This window comes from Oryctolagus cuniculus, chromosome 10 (genome assembly GCF_964237555.1).
Source record: "Oryctolagus cuniculus chromosome 10, mOryCun1.1, whole genome shotgun sequence".
Lineage (NCBI taxonomy): Eukaryota > Metazoa > Chordata > Mammalia > Lagomorpha > Leporidae > Oryctolagus > Oryctolagus cuniculus.
Window position 1 is genome coordinate 109,592,590 of NC_091441.1, and position 13,079 is coordinate 109,605,668.

The following is a 13,079-nucleotide window of genomic DNA, read 5'->3' on the forward strand; positions in this document are numbered from 1 at the left end:
GGAAGAGGAGCAGCTGGCGCAGTGGCTCTGTGGGCTCCACGGGGGTTATGCCAGCCTCGAGGGGTGGCCCTGTTTAATCATGCACTGCTTCCCGTTAGGCACTGGCACTACAGGGGCAACGTCAGACTCTAACAGTGTTACATTCATGTATGACAACTTCAGAAAAAGGCGGGCCTCCCTCCCTGACCGTCCCCAAGCTCCCCAGAGACAACGGCTGCCTGTCTACCTGTTCCACACCCCCATTTGAACCAGACAAGGCGGTAGCACGCTCCACACACTTCTCTACTCTGCTTCCTGAACACCCTCCTAAACTCCTTGCAGGTGCGTGCAGATCGGTCCCTATGGAGTAGCCTTGCTGTGGCCCAGCAACCCTGCAGGTCAAAGCTCATTAGCCCAGCTGACCATTGGAAAACAGTGGCGGCTCAGAGAGGCAGAGGGACAGTCGGGGTGGAAGCGGGATTTGAACCTGTAAAGTTTATTAACATGGCATTGTCTGTAGGGAGAAGGGGAGTTCCTGGTTCACCACAGCCAAGGGGCTCAAGCCTCTGTGCCCACTGCCCCGGGCATGCCAAGGAGAAGGTGGCCCTGAGGGACACGGCGCTGGGCTCTAGGCGAGGCCCCGGGATGGCCCCGCTGCCTCATTGGTGCAGGAGTGTGTGGCCCGGGCGTGCAGCAGCCACAGCTTGTGGGACAGCTGTTTGGGGAAGCGACACTGGAGTAACTTGAGTTCCCAAAGATTACACAGCCGGGGCTGCAGCGGCGGCGATGGTGGCAGGCAGGAGCCCAGCGGGCCTGTGAAATCGGGAGCACCGAGCCTAGAGGAGACCACAGAGCCACAGCTGACTCTCAGGGGCTCTGCTGGCGGCAGCCGCTGCAGACCAAAGGGGGTGAGCGGGGCCGCAGCTGGGAGGGCTCCAGCCACCATCGGCCCCCGGCCAGACCCGTCCCAGCCTTTCCCACACGGAGCCAGCGGTGGCCCAGGAAGCCGCCTCCTCCACCTGCTCCACCAGCCATCCCAACATCCCCTCCCTAGCCCCCAGGCCCTGCCCTTCACCAGGTGGGCTTGTAGCATGCTTGGTGGCCCATCCCAGAAGCAGCACTGCATGTCCTCTAGATGGCGCTGTTCTCTGACTCTGGTCGGGTGGAGGGTGGCGTGGAGGGTCTTCCCCTGCCTCCCACGGGAGTTCTGCTGCTCTTTGACAGGGACCCCACTACTGCAGCCCTGTCCGAGCTCCTGTCCTCACAGCCAGGCCTGTAGTGCTGGCGACAGCCCCCCTGACTGCAGCCCACAACCGCTAGACACATTCCTTAGCCCAGCCCCCACTTGGGTGCACCCCAAGGACCCTCCCCACCCTACCAGGCCTCCCTGCCCAGTGTGGGGCTCCACACTGTCCTTCCCGAGGGTGGGGGTCTGCTCCCAGCCAACCTCAGCCTCCCTCCCTGGTCCCGGCACAGGTGGACTGCGCCAGCCCCCGCCCCGACTCTCTGCCGCTTCCCCGGTACACAGGTGGAACCCGAGACCCCAGCCTCGGCAGCTCAGCCCCCTGGGGCTCCCGTGCTCCGGCAGCCCACGGAGGGAGGGGCAGGAAGCCTGGAGGGGGCAGGGCTGCACATGAACAGGGCAAGCCCGTGTGTGTGTGTGCGTGTGTGCGTGTGTGTGTGTCCATGCGTGTTTACACGGCCTCTCTAAGGGGGGCGTGGACTGCACCCTGGTGACCCTGCCCTTTGCTCTGAGGCCCTGCCAGCTTTAACACTAACCAGAGCGTGAGGGAGGGGCCAAGGCCCTGGAGTAGGGCTGGGGGCGGGGCCTTTACCAAGGGGCCACGGGAGAACCCGGGACCTCACAGTCCCTTCTGCCAGGCCCACCGTGCCGTGCCCACAAGCAGCAGCCTGCACAGTCTGAGGTGCATCCCACTGGGGGATGTTCCCGAGGGTGCCCTGGTGTGCAGGGACGTTGAATCCTTATGCCTCTGCCCCCCATCTCTGAGCCCAGGCTCAGGTCTCAGATTCCACCCGACGAGAGCAGCTGCGAGTCTGCAGGTGTCCAAAGCAGAAACTCCCACCAGCGCCAGGGCCCTGAGAGTGGCCCGACCCACCAGGCTGTCCCGAGGCCTGCAAGCTGCCGCCTCGCCTGCTCTGGCCCCCTGCGCCACTGAGAGCTGCCTCCCAGGCCCCGCGTGCCTCGCCCGGAAGCGCCTGGAGTGGAGCACACTGGGAGGGTGGCGTGGACTTCGTTTGCCAAGCCTGGGGCGGGAACCCGGGCAGCACGCAGGCGAGCCAGGGCCCCGCTGGGGTGGGAGCTCACCCTCGCACCGGGATGGACCTGGTGGGCACGAGGTTCTTCTGCAGGGGCAGCTTCTCCCTCTGAGGGGTGCTCTTGGCTTCCCAGGGCTTCGGCGACTCAGAGCTGGGCTCTGACAACCAAGAGAGCCTGTGGTGGGTGGGCACAGAGAACAGGGGGAATTGGGGGGCTCCCTGTGGATCAGAGATGTCCCCCACTCCTGTCCCCCCAGAACATGTTCCCAGGGATCCTGCGGAAGCAGGGCTTGGCCTAGGAGTCTGGGCACCTCGTACCTATATGGAAAGTTTTTGGCAAATCTCTCCTGGGCCTTGGTCCTGGACTTGTTTAGCTGACGAGGCTTCCTGGGGGCCTTCAAGTCCATCCCGGGGTGGGCTAGGCTGAGGCCCAGCTCTCAGACATGGCTGGAAGACAGAGGGGCCAGGAGAGCAGGGCAGGGGCTTCCCCCAGGAACACAGTGTCCTCACCCACATGGTGGACACAGGAGGTGGCCCTGCATCGTGGGCTGAGCAGGCCCAGGGAGCCAGTTAGACCTGCTCCTGTGTGCCAGCGTGCATAGGGGCAAGTGTGCCCACGTGTGAGTGTGCATGAGTGTGCAATGTGCAAGTGTTGTGTGTGTGCACGTGCAAGTCAAATTCACCATCGCGTTGCCCGTCCCTCGCCTGCTGACTTGTGTTAATGTATCTTCATTGCCCCAGCTATGGCGCCGCCGCCAGCACAGCCCACGTGGGACTGCAGGAAGCTCCACCATTGGCAGAGGGGTCCCTGCCCCCGGGAGGAGGGAGAACCAGCTGTGACGCTGCCTGCTCCAAGTATAGACGGGCCCCGGGCCCAGATAGAGGAGCACTGGACACAGGCTCTGAGGGCTGGAACATACCCACCGCCATCTTAGTTCTGGAAGATCGGCCCACCCAGGAGTCCCTTATGCTGCCCCAGAAGCGCCGCCAACCTGCTCGTGACCTGTCCCTTGGCACCACCAAGAGGTCACCCTGGGCCCTGAGGCTCTGGCCCTCCACGTGCAGCTCTGCCAAGGCTGCAGCTCTCGCCCAGCACAGACTACTGAGGGCCCACACAGCCTGTGGCCCCAGCCCCTTGGCCGTTCTGAGCACACCCAGGTCCCTCCGCTGGGCCTGAACCCACAGTCCCGCAGCCACAGCTCCCATCAGACCCCGCGCAGCCGGTCACTGGCTTTTCCCTGAGGATTCGGGGAGGGCCCGGGGTCAGGCTGGGCAGTGGGGTGGTCACCACGTGTAGGCTCTGGGGCCTGGGCTGCGTCTGCCCAGTGCCAAGTAGCTTGCTTCGTTTTCTCCACCTGATGCAGAACCTGCCATCACCACGCGGTGTTTGAATGCGGCTCTGCCTGCACCCAGTGACGAGGGGGACACAGGTGGGTGCAGGGTGGGCGGGCTGTGCCCCTACTGTCAGGCCGCTCAGCCTCAGGCAGCCCTGGGCCAAGGACATGGGGGCCTGGGGACCAAAGGAGGCAGAGGTACCCCTCTCACTCACCCCATCCTCACTTACCCTCCCCCAACGCGTGGGGACTGGGGACGGCCCTCTCTGTAAATGGACTTGGCCGAGTCTGCTTCCCCCAGGGGCAGCGAAGCCACTGCAGGGCCCAGGGCACCCTGTGACCTCTAACCTCTGACCCCTGCATCCCCATCATCTCTACCCCATCTGATCACTTGGAAGCCTCTTCCCGGCCCAGGCGGCCGGAACTCACCAGGCAGCTCTCCCAGAATCCTGGCCTTAGCAACCACGAGGGCTTGGAGTCGAAAGCCCTGGAACTGCTCCTGCCCCGGGAGGCACGGGCTGGGAGAGCTGCTGCCCCCCCACCCCCCGAGCTGGGCAGGGCCGCCTCAGTCTGAGAGCGAGGCGCGAGCCCGAGGGCTGTCAGGATCCTCCAGCCAGAACAGGCCGAGCGTGAGAGCTGCAGCCGCGGGTGCCGGGTGCTGTGTGGTGGCAGGCGGGCCCACGCGGGCCATAGTCCTGGCTGCCAGCACGGAGCCGCTGCCCCAGCTCCCCTCCCCCCCCCCCAGGTCAGGAAGGGCCCACGGGCTCATTGCGACATCAGAAGACTCTGAGGTCACAATCGGGGGCATGGCAGCTGCGGACCCCTGGGGCACAGATTCCAGCTGTAAGCCCCCCACCCTGCCCCACTTCCCGGCCCTGTGGGCCCCGGCTGGCAGGTGTTTCAGCTCTGTGTGCACAGGGACCCATTTCATGGCCAGGGTCTTGCCCGCGTCAGGCTGTGTGAGCAGAAGAGATGGCCGGAAACGCTGGCTGCAGACAAGCTGCTTTGCTGGCTGGCCTTGACCGCAGCCTCAGCCGCAGCCCCGGGAATCGCCAGGCTGGGGGCTCGGGCCCAGGACGGACGGTGTGGTCCAGGGTGAGGGCTTGGGCTCCGGCACCTCCCAGGCTCGGTCTGCCACTTCCTTCCTGCGGCCTCGGGCAAGTGACTCAGCCTCTCTGTCCCATCTGCAAGGGGACAGCATTAGCACTGCCTCACAGGCGGCTGCGGGGGGCAAGTGTGGCTGTGGCTGCCGCACGCTCAGAGCACCCCCGGTGCTGGGGCCACACAAAGGTGGCTCACGGCTGGGCTGCCAGGCCCCACGGCACGGAGCAGGAAGTGGATTCGGGACGGACAGGTCCAGACCACTCCCTGTCTCTGGAGGAGGCCCAGGCGGGGAGGGGGCCAGGGCCCTTGACCTTGAGCGTGAGTGCAGACACAAGGAGCATACTGTGCCAGGTTAGGGCCCCTGCAGGCAGCACCCGAGATGGACACTGCGGTGCCCGTGGTCACTGGGGCTCCGGGTACAGAAGCAGGACAGGCCTCCCCAGAGCCTGGCTTCTGCCTGAGCCCAGGCTGGGTGGGGCTTGGGAGCAGGAACCGCGGCCCACGCCGAGCCCACCTGAGCATCGAGGCAGCCCTTCCTGCCCCAGCGCGGTCCCTCTCGGGGGGGGGGGGGGACGCTGCAGGTGTCACCAGCGTGGGACTGCGGAGGACCTAGTGCCACTGCCCAGAAAAGCAGGGCTGGCTGGGGAGCCCACCTTGCTGCTGTTAGAAACAGACCGAGAGGGGGACGGGGCCAAGATTCGGGCAGAGGCCTGGAGGAGAGGCCAGAGCTGCCGGGAGACTCTGGGGATGTCTCAGGTGGCCTAACCAGGGCTGCGCGGGAACTTGAACTTCAAGCAGGCGGCCCAGATCCCTGAGCCTTCAGTCTGCCCCAGACATTGAGCGTTTGCTCAGTAGAGGGGGTCCAGACTCTTGGTGGGAGCTGGGTGCAGACACGGCCTCCTCTCGGCTCGCTGTGTGGCTCTGGGCAAACGACGATGCTCTCTGGGCCTTGACCTCATCATCACTAAAAGGATTTGAGTCCTTCAGCCCAGCAGCTGTAGAGAACCAAGACGAGAACTTCCCAGGGGTCTTTGGGGCACGGGGTGGTGGTGTCCCAGCGGTGCCTTGGATCATGGTGTTGACGGAGAACAGAGGGCGAGGGTGCATCTAAGGGTCATACAGGAGATAAAATCAACCCAGCATGGAGGCAGAGGCTATGGGGGGCAGAGGAGCCATCAAAGAGGATTCCTAGGTTTTTCTGCTGCTGCTAGATGGGGCTGGCCCAAGCCACGGGAGACCACAGCTTCCGCATGGTCCAGTTGACCTTGAGCCTCCCTTGAGACACCTAAACTGAGACGTCCCTTCACTTAGGCAACTGCGTGCCTGGGTGTGAGATTCAGATGGGTGAGGTCTGGGGTCGGCACAGGTGTCACTGGCACACTCGCAGCAACGCCGATGACCATGGCAGTGGGTGGGGGCAGGGCTAGGAGGTCTCTGCCGAACCCAGTGACCGAGGAGGGTGCACACAGAAGTCCCAGTGTGTGACGTCAGAACAGCATGTGGCGCCTGGCTCCTGCACTGGAGTGCCAGGGTCAAGTGCAAGCGCGGCGCCCGGCTTCCAGTGCAGACCTGGGAGGCAGCAGGAGATGGGCCCAGTCCCTGCCTCCCATGTGGGACACCTGGACTGAACGCTCAGCCCTGGCGTGGGCCTCGCCCAGCCCCAGTGAACCAGCATTTGGGAGTGGTCTGTCTGCATCTCAAGTAAGTTAATTTTCTTAAGAAAGAAAAAAATTTACCTTGAAAAACAAACAAAAAAAAGCCAGGAGGCGCCTGTAACTATAGCAGTGCAGAGTGACCAGCGGTGACAGTGCCCTGGCTGCGCGCATGCGCGGTGAGGCCAGGGGCGAAGTGCAGCGCAGGCAGGCAGGGGCGGGGGCAGGGGCGGGGCCAGGGGCGTGACCGCTTGCACCTGCGCCACACCTCCGCCAGCCTCTCTCTCCGTGGAAGTTGGCTGATCTTTTTGATTAGGACCAACAGGATTGTTGTGGATTATTTAGAGTTTTCTACCTGTCACCTGTGAGCAGAGATAATTTTAATTCTTCCTTTCCACTTTGAAGGCCTTTTATTTCTTTTTCTGGCCTAATTGCTCTGGCCAGAACTTCCAGTGGCACCACAAGGGTCTTTGAAAAACGTGGGGAAATGGAATTAAATAAATTCATTTTGATGCAAAAAAAATTAAAAATGCAGTCCATGCTTACGCGGTGTTTTCCAAACGTTCGTGAAAAATTCATCTCGTGAAAAAAGAAACTTTGCATTTCAAATCTCAAAACTTTTGCACTAAAATAAACTCATCCTTTAATTCCACTTTCCGTGAGCCTTTCGGAGTATCCTGGTGCAGGTATAAAGAAATTCTGCCCCACTCTCAGAGCGCGGGACGAAAAGGCGTGGCGTGGTGCAGCGGTCAGAGGGTCAGAGCTGTGTCCCCGGGCGAGCCCGAGCCCGACGCGTTCGGTGGTCTCCAGGCTCAGCCAGGCCCAGCCGCTCTGAGTTGATGGAGTGGAATGGTGCCATCGTGTGGTGGCAAGAGGGAACAAGCAGCAGTGGACGGACAATTCTAGCGCACCCTCCCCCCTTGTCAGCGTCAAGGCCGCTGAGGGCACAGGGACCCCAACGCTTGGGACTTTGAATCCTGCCCCAGACTTAGTCGGACCTGTAAGTCCATTAAAGCGAAAACTCAAATTGCCTGTTGTTAAACAGAGACCCAGTTCACCTTGGAGAATGGACAGCTGCTTGTGGTGGGGGGTTCATTTGGGACCCCACGGACACCAGCGTCCCACCCGCCTGGGATTTGCCCTGTGACCGTAGGAGCAGGGACATGTGACACCGCTGGCTTCTTTTGGTTTGCATTTGCACTGCGTGGCACAGGCCTTGTCACGGGGCCAGCAGTGCAGCCGCATCCCCTGGTCCCGAGTCCTGGCCTCATCACTATGGGGGGGGGGGGGCAGCGCCCGGGCTAGGGAGACAGGCGGCTGCAGGAGACAACGCCCCAGAGGAAGGGGTGGGCGGCAGGGCTGGGACCCAGTGGGCTGTCTTCTGAGCGTGGCCGCTGTCCAGCTGTGGACACTTGCACCAGATGTGCGCTTCATGTGCTGCTGGTGGTCTGAGAAACTGCTGGCTCCCGGGCAGAAAGCCCGTAGCAGAGGAGCCGTGTGGGTGCCAGGGCCAGGGACCATGCCCAGGGACCACCTCGGAGGGAAGACGCCGGAGCCTACAGTACATCCAACCCAGCAGCAAGAGATGCCGATGGCTCCACTGTCATTTAAACACAGGGGGTTGGCCTAATACCTCCCCCCAAGCCAGCACAGCAACATGGGGTCTTAGTGTTCAGCTGCTGTCACAGTCAGCCCCAGGCCACAGAGCCTGCCAGCCCCCACTCCTCTCTAAAGATGAGCAGGCAAGTGGCCAGAGCGGAGCTCAGCGAGGTCCCTTGGAGACCCCAGTCCTTCCACCTGGTTCACCTGTGAGCTGTGTGGTCCGAGACAGCCCCGCCCCCCACCTGCACTGCGGCGGTGCCACTCGCCCAGGTCACGTCTCCTGGAGACACCCAGCTGCCAAGGTCTCCAGCCGGCGTTGCGTGCCCAGACAAGGCTAGGCACGGAGATTCCACTCCTAAAAGGGAACAAAAGGAGAGCAGTTTGGCAGGAACCAGCCAAGAGTTGCTCTAAAGCTCCCAGAAATGAGTTCCAAGTAGAGTGGTCTGAGGCTTCCGGGGGACACAGTGGACTACCGTTCGGAGCCAATGCTAGGTGCCACCAGTCCGGCAGCAGCGGGCAGCCAAGGGATACGGAAAGCTCTTGTAACTCCCAATAATATAGAACAGCCCAGTTAAATTCTGGACAGAAGACTTGGACAGGGGCTGGTGCTGTGGCGTAGCGGGTAAAGCCGCCACCTGCCGTGCCGGCATTCTATATGGGTGCCAGTTTGAATCCCGGCTGCTTCAGTTCCAATCCTGCTCTCTGCTATGGTCTGGGAGAGCAGTAGAAGATGGCCCAAGTCCTTGGGTTCCTGCACCCACATGGGAGACCCAGAAAAAGCTCCTAGCTCTTGGCTTCAGACTGGCCCAGCTCTGGCCATTGCAGCCAATTGGGAAGTGAACCAATGGGTGGAACACCTCCCTCTCTCTCTTTCTCTCTCTCTCCTCTCTCTGTATAACTCTTTCAAATAAATAAATAAATCTTAAAAAAAATAAAGCCTCGGACAGACAGTTCCCCCAAGAAGTTACATATGCAACTGGCTAACAGCACATAGGAGATTCTCGATGCTGCTAGGCATTCCAGGAGTGAAATTCAACCCAAAACCTCCAGTAGGTGGTACTTCAGACCCACCAGACGCCTCATATAAGGAACTGCTGAGGGTGTGGGGAAACTGGGAGGATCACTCTGCTGGGGGAGACACGAAATGGTATGGCTACCCTGGCAAACAGTGTAGACTTTTTTTTTTTTTAAAGGAATTTATTTATTTGAAAGGCAGAGTTACAGAGAGGCAGAGGCAGAGAAGAGAGAGAGAGAGAGAGAGAGATTGATTCCTTCCGCTGGCTCACTCTCCAAATGGCTGCAACGGCCAGAGCTGTGCTGATCCGAAGCCAGGAGCCAAGAGCTTCTTCTGGGTCTCCCATGTGGGTGCAGGGGCCCAAGCACTTGGGCCGTCTACTTCTGCTTTCCCAGGCCATAACAGAGAGCTGGATCAGAAGTGGAGCAGCCGGGACTAGAACCGGTGCCCATATGGGCTGGTGGCACTGCAGGCGGCAGCTTTACCTGCTGTGCCACAGCACTGGCCCCCTAGAAGTTTATTTAAAAGTTAAATGTAAACCAACTATAAAGACCCTTAATTCCTCTTTTTTTGGAGGGGGGGGGCGGGGAAGTTAAAACGTATGCTGACACAAAGACTTGTACATGAAGATCTTACCAGATCCTACTTGTGAGAGCCAAAAAGTACAAAGCTCCCCGTGTCGTCAGCCGACAGGTGGAGGTGCGTGCAATGTTCCACGTACTGCAGCGTTAGGCAGCCAGGGGTAGGAAGGGCGCACTGCCACGTGCCTCGGCGTGGGACAAACCTGGGAACCGTGGTGCCAAGTGAGGGAGCCACATCGTGTATGCTTCCCTCTGTGTGAAGTGCCCAGAACAGAAAAGCTGTATACACAGAAAACAGTCTAGCCAACGCCGTGGCTCACTAGGCTAATCCTCCACCTTGCGGCACCAGCACACCAGGTTCTAGTCCCGGGTCAGGGCGCCAGATTCTGTCCTGGTTGCCCCTCTTCCAGGCCAGCTCTCTGCTGTGGCCCAGGAGTGCAGTGGAGGATGGCCCAAGTACTTGGGCCCTGCACCCCATGGGAGATCAGGAGAAGCACCTGGCTCCTGCCTTCAGATCAGCGCGGTGTGCTGGCTGCAGCGTGCCGGTCGCAGCAGCCATTGGAGAGTGAAGCAACAGTAAAGGAAGACCTTTCTCTCTGTCCCTTTCTCTCACTGTCCACTCTGCCTGTAAAAAAAAAAAAAAAAAAAAAAAAAAAAAAAAAACCAGTCTGATGCTTCCCCCGGGGCGGGCTGGGAACAGGGACTGGCAGTGGGCGCGAGGGCTCTTTGGGGGATGACAGAAGTGTCCCACCGCCGGGCGGAAGTGATGGTTACCCAACTTCATGTATTTAAGATCACCAAGTTGTACACAGGAAAACAAGGTGAATATTATAATTTTAAAATACGCTAGAAACTATGTTTCCACCGAGTTATGGAAATAGTCTTTCGCTTGAGGAACACCAGCTTGGAGATAAATGCTCCCTTGTCTAAACCGCGCTTCCTGCTTGATGGCTTCCCAGCTGGCTTCTCTGCGGACTGAAAGGAAGACGACCCACAGGGAGGTCACTGCACGCTCCTCCACTAGGGGGCAGCAGAGCGCAAGCCAACGGGAAATCGCGACAGGTGCTCAGTAAAGCCACACAGAGCATTAGAAATTCAAACACTGTCCTGCTCCCCTAAGGTGGGGCCGGAGCCAGGGCTCCACTGAAACCTCCTCTTGGGTCCTCCCCGCCCAGGTCACTGTCAGAGTCCTGGGGGGAGGGGGCGGCGGGATTAAGGGCAGCACGGGGCTCTCTGTGGAGCAGCACAGGGGAGATGGGTTATTTCTGGCAAGTGACTACAGAATGAAGTCACCAGCAATCACCCATCCTACTCCAAGGGAAAGAACACTCTGCTTAAGCTGCAAAGTGTACCCCAAAGAGCTGAGGATGCAAACAGAGACAAAAACAGCCCTGAGACCTGCAAGCTGCTTCCCCTGAGGCAGGAGGTAGAAGAACCCCCACCCCCACCCCCCCCACCCCCCCCAGGGACAGGGGAAGGGGCTGGATCAGAGCCTGGGATCCCCGGCTGTCTGTCGGCACCACCTACCCGAACCTCTGCTGCAGCTCAGGGCGGGAGAGCTGGGAAGCAAACGCCCTGGGGGGTGGGGGTGGGGGTGGGGGTGGGGGGGGAGTGGATGGCCAGTAGCAGACTGCGTATAGCAGAGGAAGAAATCAGTGAACCTGAAGACGAGTTAACAGCCGACTGAGAGACAGAGAGAAAACAACCGGGGTCCTGGGGGACATCCGACTGTAAAAAGCCGATGGCGATCCGTCCCTGGAATCCAGCGAGAGCAACGGATGCAGGAGATGTGGGGAGGGGTTACACTTGAGAATGTTTCAAAATTGGCATAAATTTCTCTTTTTTTAAAGATTCATTTATTTGAAAGTCAGCGTTACACAGAGAGAAGAGGCAGAGAGGTCGGTCTTCCATCCGCTGGTTCACTCCCCAAATGGGCGCAACAGCTGGAGTGTGCTGATCTGAAGCCAGGAGCCAGGAGCTTCTTCCAGGTCTCCCACACAGGTGCAGGGGCCCAAGGACTTGGGCCCTCTTCTACTGCTTTCCCAGGTCATAGCAGAGAGTTGGATCCAAGCGGAGCAGCCGGGACTCGAACCAGTGCCCACATGGGATGCCAGCGCCACAGGCAGAGGATTAACCTACCGCGCCAATTTCTAGAAATTGAGATATGTACATGTGTGTCCTACTTCCTGCTCTGAAGACGTGGGCGGCCTTGCTGGGGAGAAGGTGGACAGGTAGCCCAGCCAGCCAGGTGGAGAGTGGCAGGGACACAGGTTGAGGTCTCAGAGTTCCTGAGGAGCGGACGGGACCCAACGGCACGTGCAGTGTGCACTGGTTCCATAGTAGACGGGGTCATGGGCGTGGTCCCTGGACACCTACCCCAACTGGGGAACAGCTGAGTCCTGCGACTGCATGTGGCTGGCCACGGTCAGAACAGCTCAGGGCATTGTCCGTACTACTTCTAAAACCCAGAAGGATCTCTGATCACGCTAAGCTTTTAGCCCATGGACTAGTTAAGGCCGTCAGCGACATTAAAGGGATTCGCTGACTTTGACCTGAAGTTAAATTCACGGGCGCACCACCTTGTACAGTCATCAGGCTGCCGGCTGCGCGTCTGCTTTAAAAGTGGCGAGAGCCAGTGAAACAGTGCGGACAACCTCCTCCCTGGTGTCACCAGCAACTGCCACACGCAGTGGTCTGTGGCCATTAACCTCACGCAGAGGAAGCACACGCAAGGGTCTTCTGTGCTGGAAGAAGATGGTCTGGGGCCATGGAGCCGCAGCAGGTCTGCCCCGAGCAGGCGCCCGACAAGTCCAGGGCTGTCCCACACCCCACTGCCAGTGCACAGCCTCCCCGGCCTCCCACAGAGACTTCACCGGAACAGTAACATCGCCCAGCGCACCAGCGCCGCCCTGCGCTCACCCCAAGGCAGGAACCTGCCCCAGAAAGTGGCAATAAATATGCACTTCCCCACTGCCCCCCGGCAGGCGGTACGACAAGCGACAAGCGGGATGGAACTCACTGCTCCCCAGGTTCAGCAGCCAAGCATCTACCTGAATTTGGGAGGGAGATGGACAGAGTTCCGAGAGCTGACCTGGGTGACCTGGGTGACCTGGTACAACCCAGAAGAGCCCAAAGCAGGGGTTCAAGTAGCCACCACAAAGCTGCCAGCAGCATGGGACACTGGCCCCGGCCACCTCTGCCTAGATGCTAGCTACACGACACAGCACCACCCTGGGGCCAGGGGCTTAAGCCTTGCTGTCGGTGCCACTGAGATGCACCCTGGGTTAACCAGGGAACCACAGCCTACGAACGGGCAAATTCTGAGACCGCATCTCGGGACTCAACATGCATTTTCCATGAATTTTTGGTGACCCCCTCACGCGCATTGATTTCAAAAGGTTTCTGCACCAAAATCAGATCCTTCATTCCATCGACTTTTGGAGCACCCAAGTACCCCTCGACCTCAGACAGACAGACAGACCTGGACAGACACACAACCTGGGACCACTTTACGGAGCTCTCCGATCCACACTCC

The 13,079-nt window shown here is 60.0% G+C and overlaps 1 protein-coding gene across 1 annotated transcript; it reads right to left on the reverse strand.

Annotated features, from left to right (window-relative positions):
• Positions 1-459: 459 nt before the first annotated feature.
• Positions 460-4,325, reverse strand: C10H3orf22 (chromosome 10 C3orf22 homolog). The gene is made up of 4 exons (XM_008260312.3): positions 4,020-4,325; positions 2,575-2,703; positions 2,306-2,431; positions 460-815 (listed from the first exon to the last, which is right to left on the reverse strand). Exons 2-4 carry the CDS (start codon positions 2,661-2,663, stop codon positions 608-610), a joined length of 423 nt encoding a protein of 140 aa, XP_008258534.1. The 5' UTR covers positions 2,664-2,703; positions 4,020-4,325; the 3' UTR covers positions 460-607.
• Positions 4,326-13,079: the final 8,754 nt, after the last annotated feature.

What these genes read in the sequence shown, in the direction of transcription:
- C10H3orf22 (XM_008260312.3), bottom strand. Translation starts at nt 2,663, where the DNA reads ATGGACTTGAAGGCCCCCAGGAAGCCTCGTCAGCTAAACAAGTCCAGG. An exon ending in GCCAAAAACTTTCCATATAG is followed by an intron (nt 2,432 to 2,574) that starts GTACGAGGTGCC and finishes CACCCACCACAG; the next exon opens with GCTCTCTTGGTTGTCAGAGC. An exon ending in AGGTCCATCCCGGTGCGAGG is followed by an intron (nt 816 to 2,305) that starts GTGAGCTCCCAC and finishes GGTCTCCTCTAG; the next exon opens with GCTCGGTGCTCCCGATTTCA.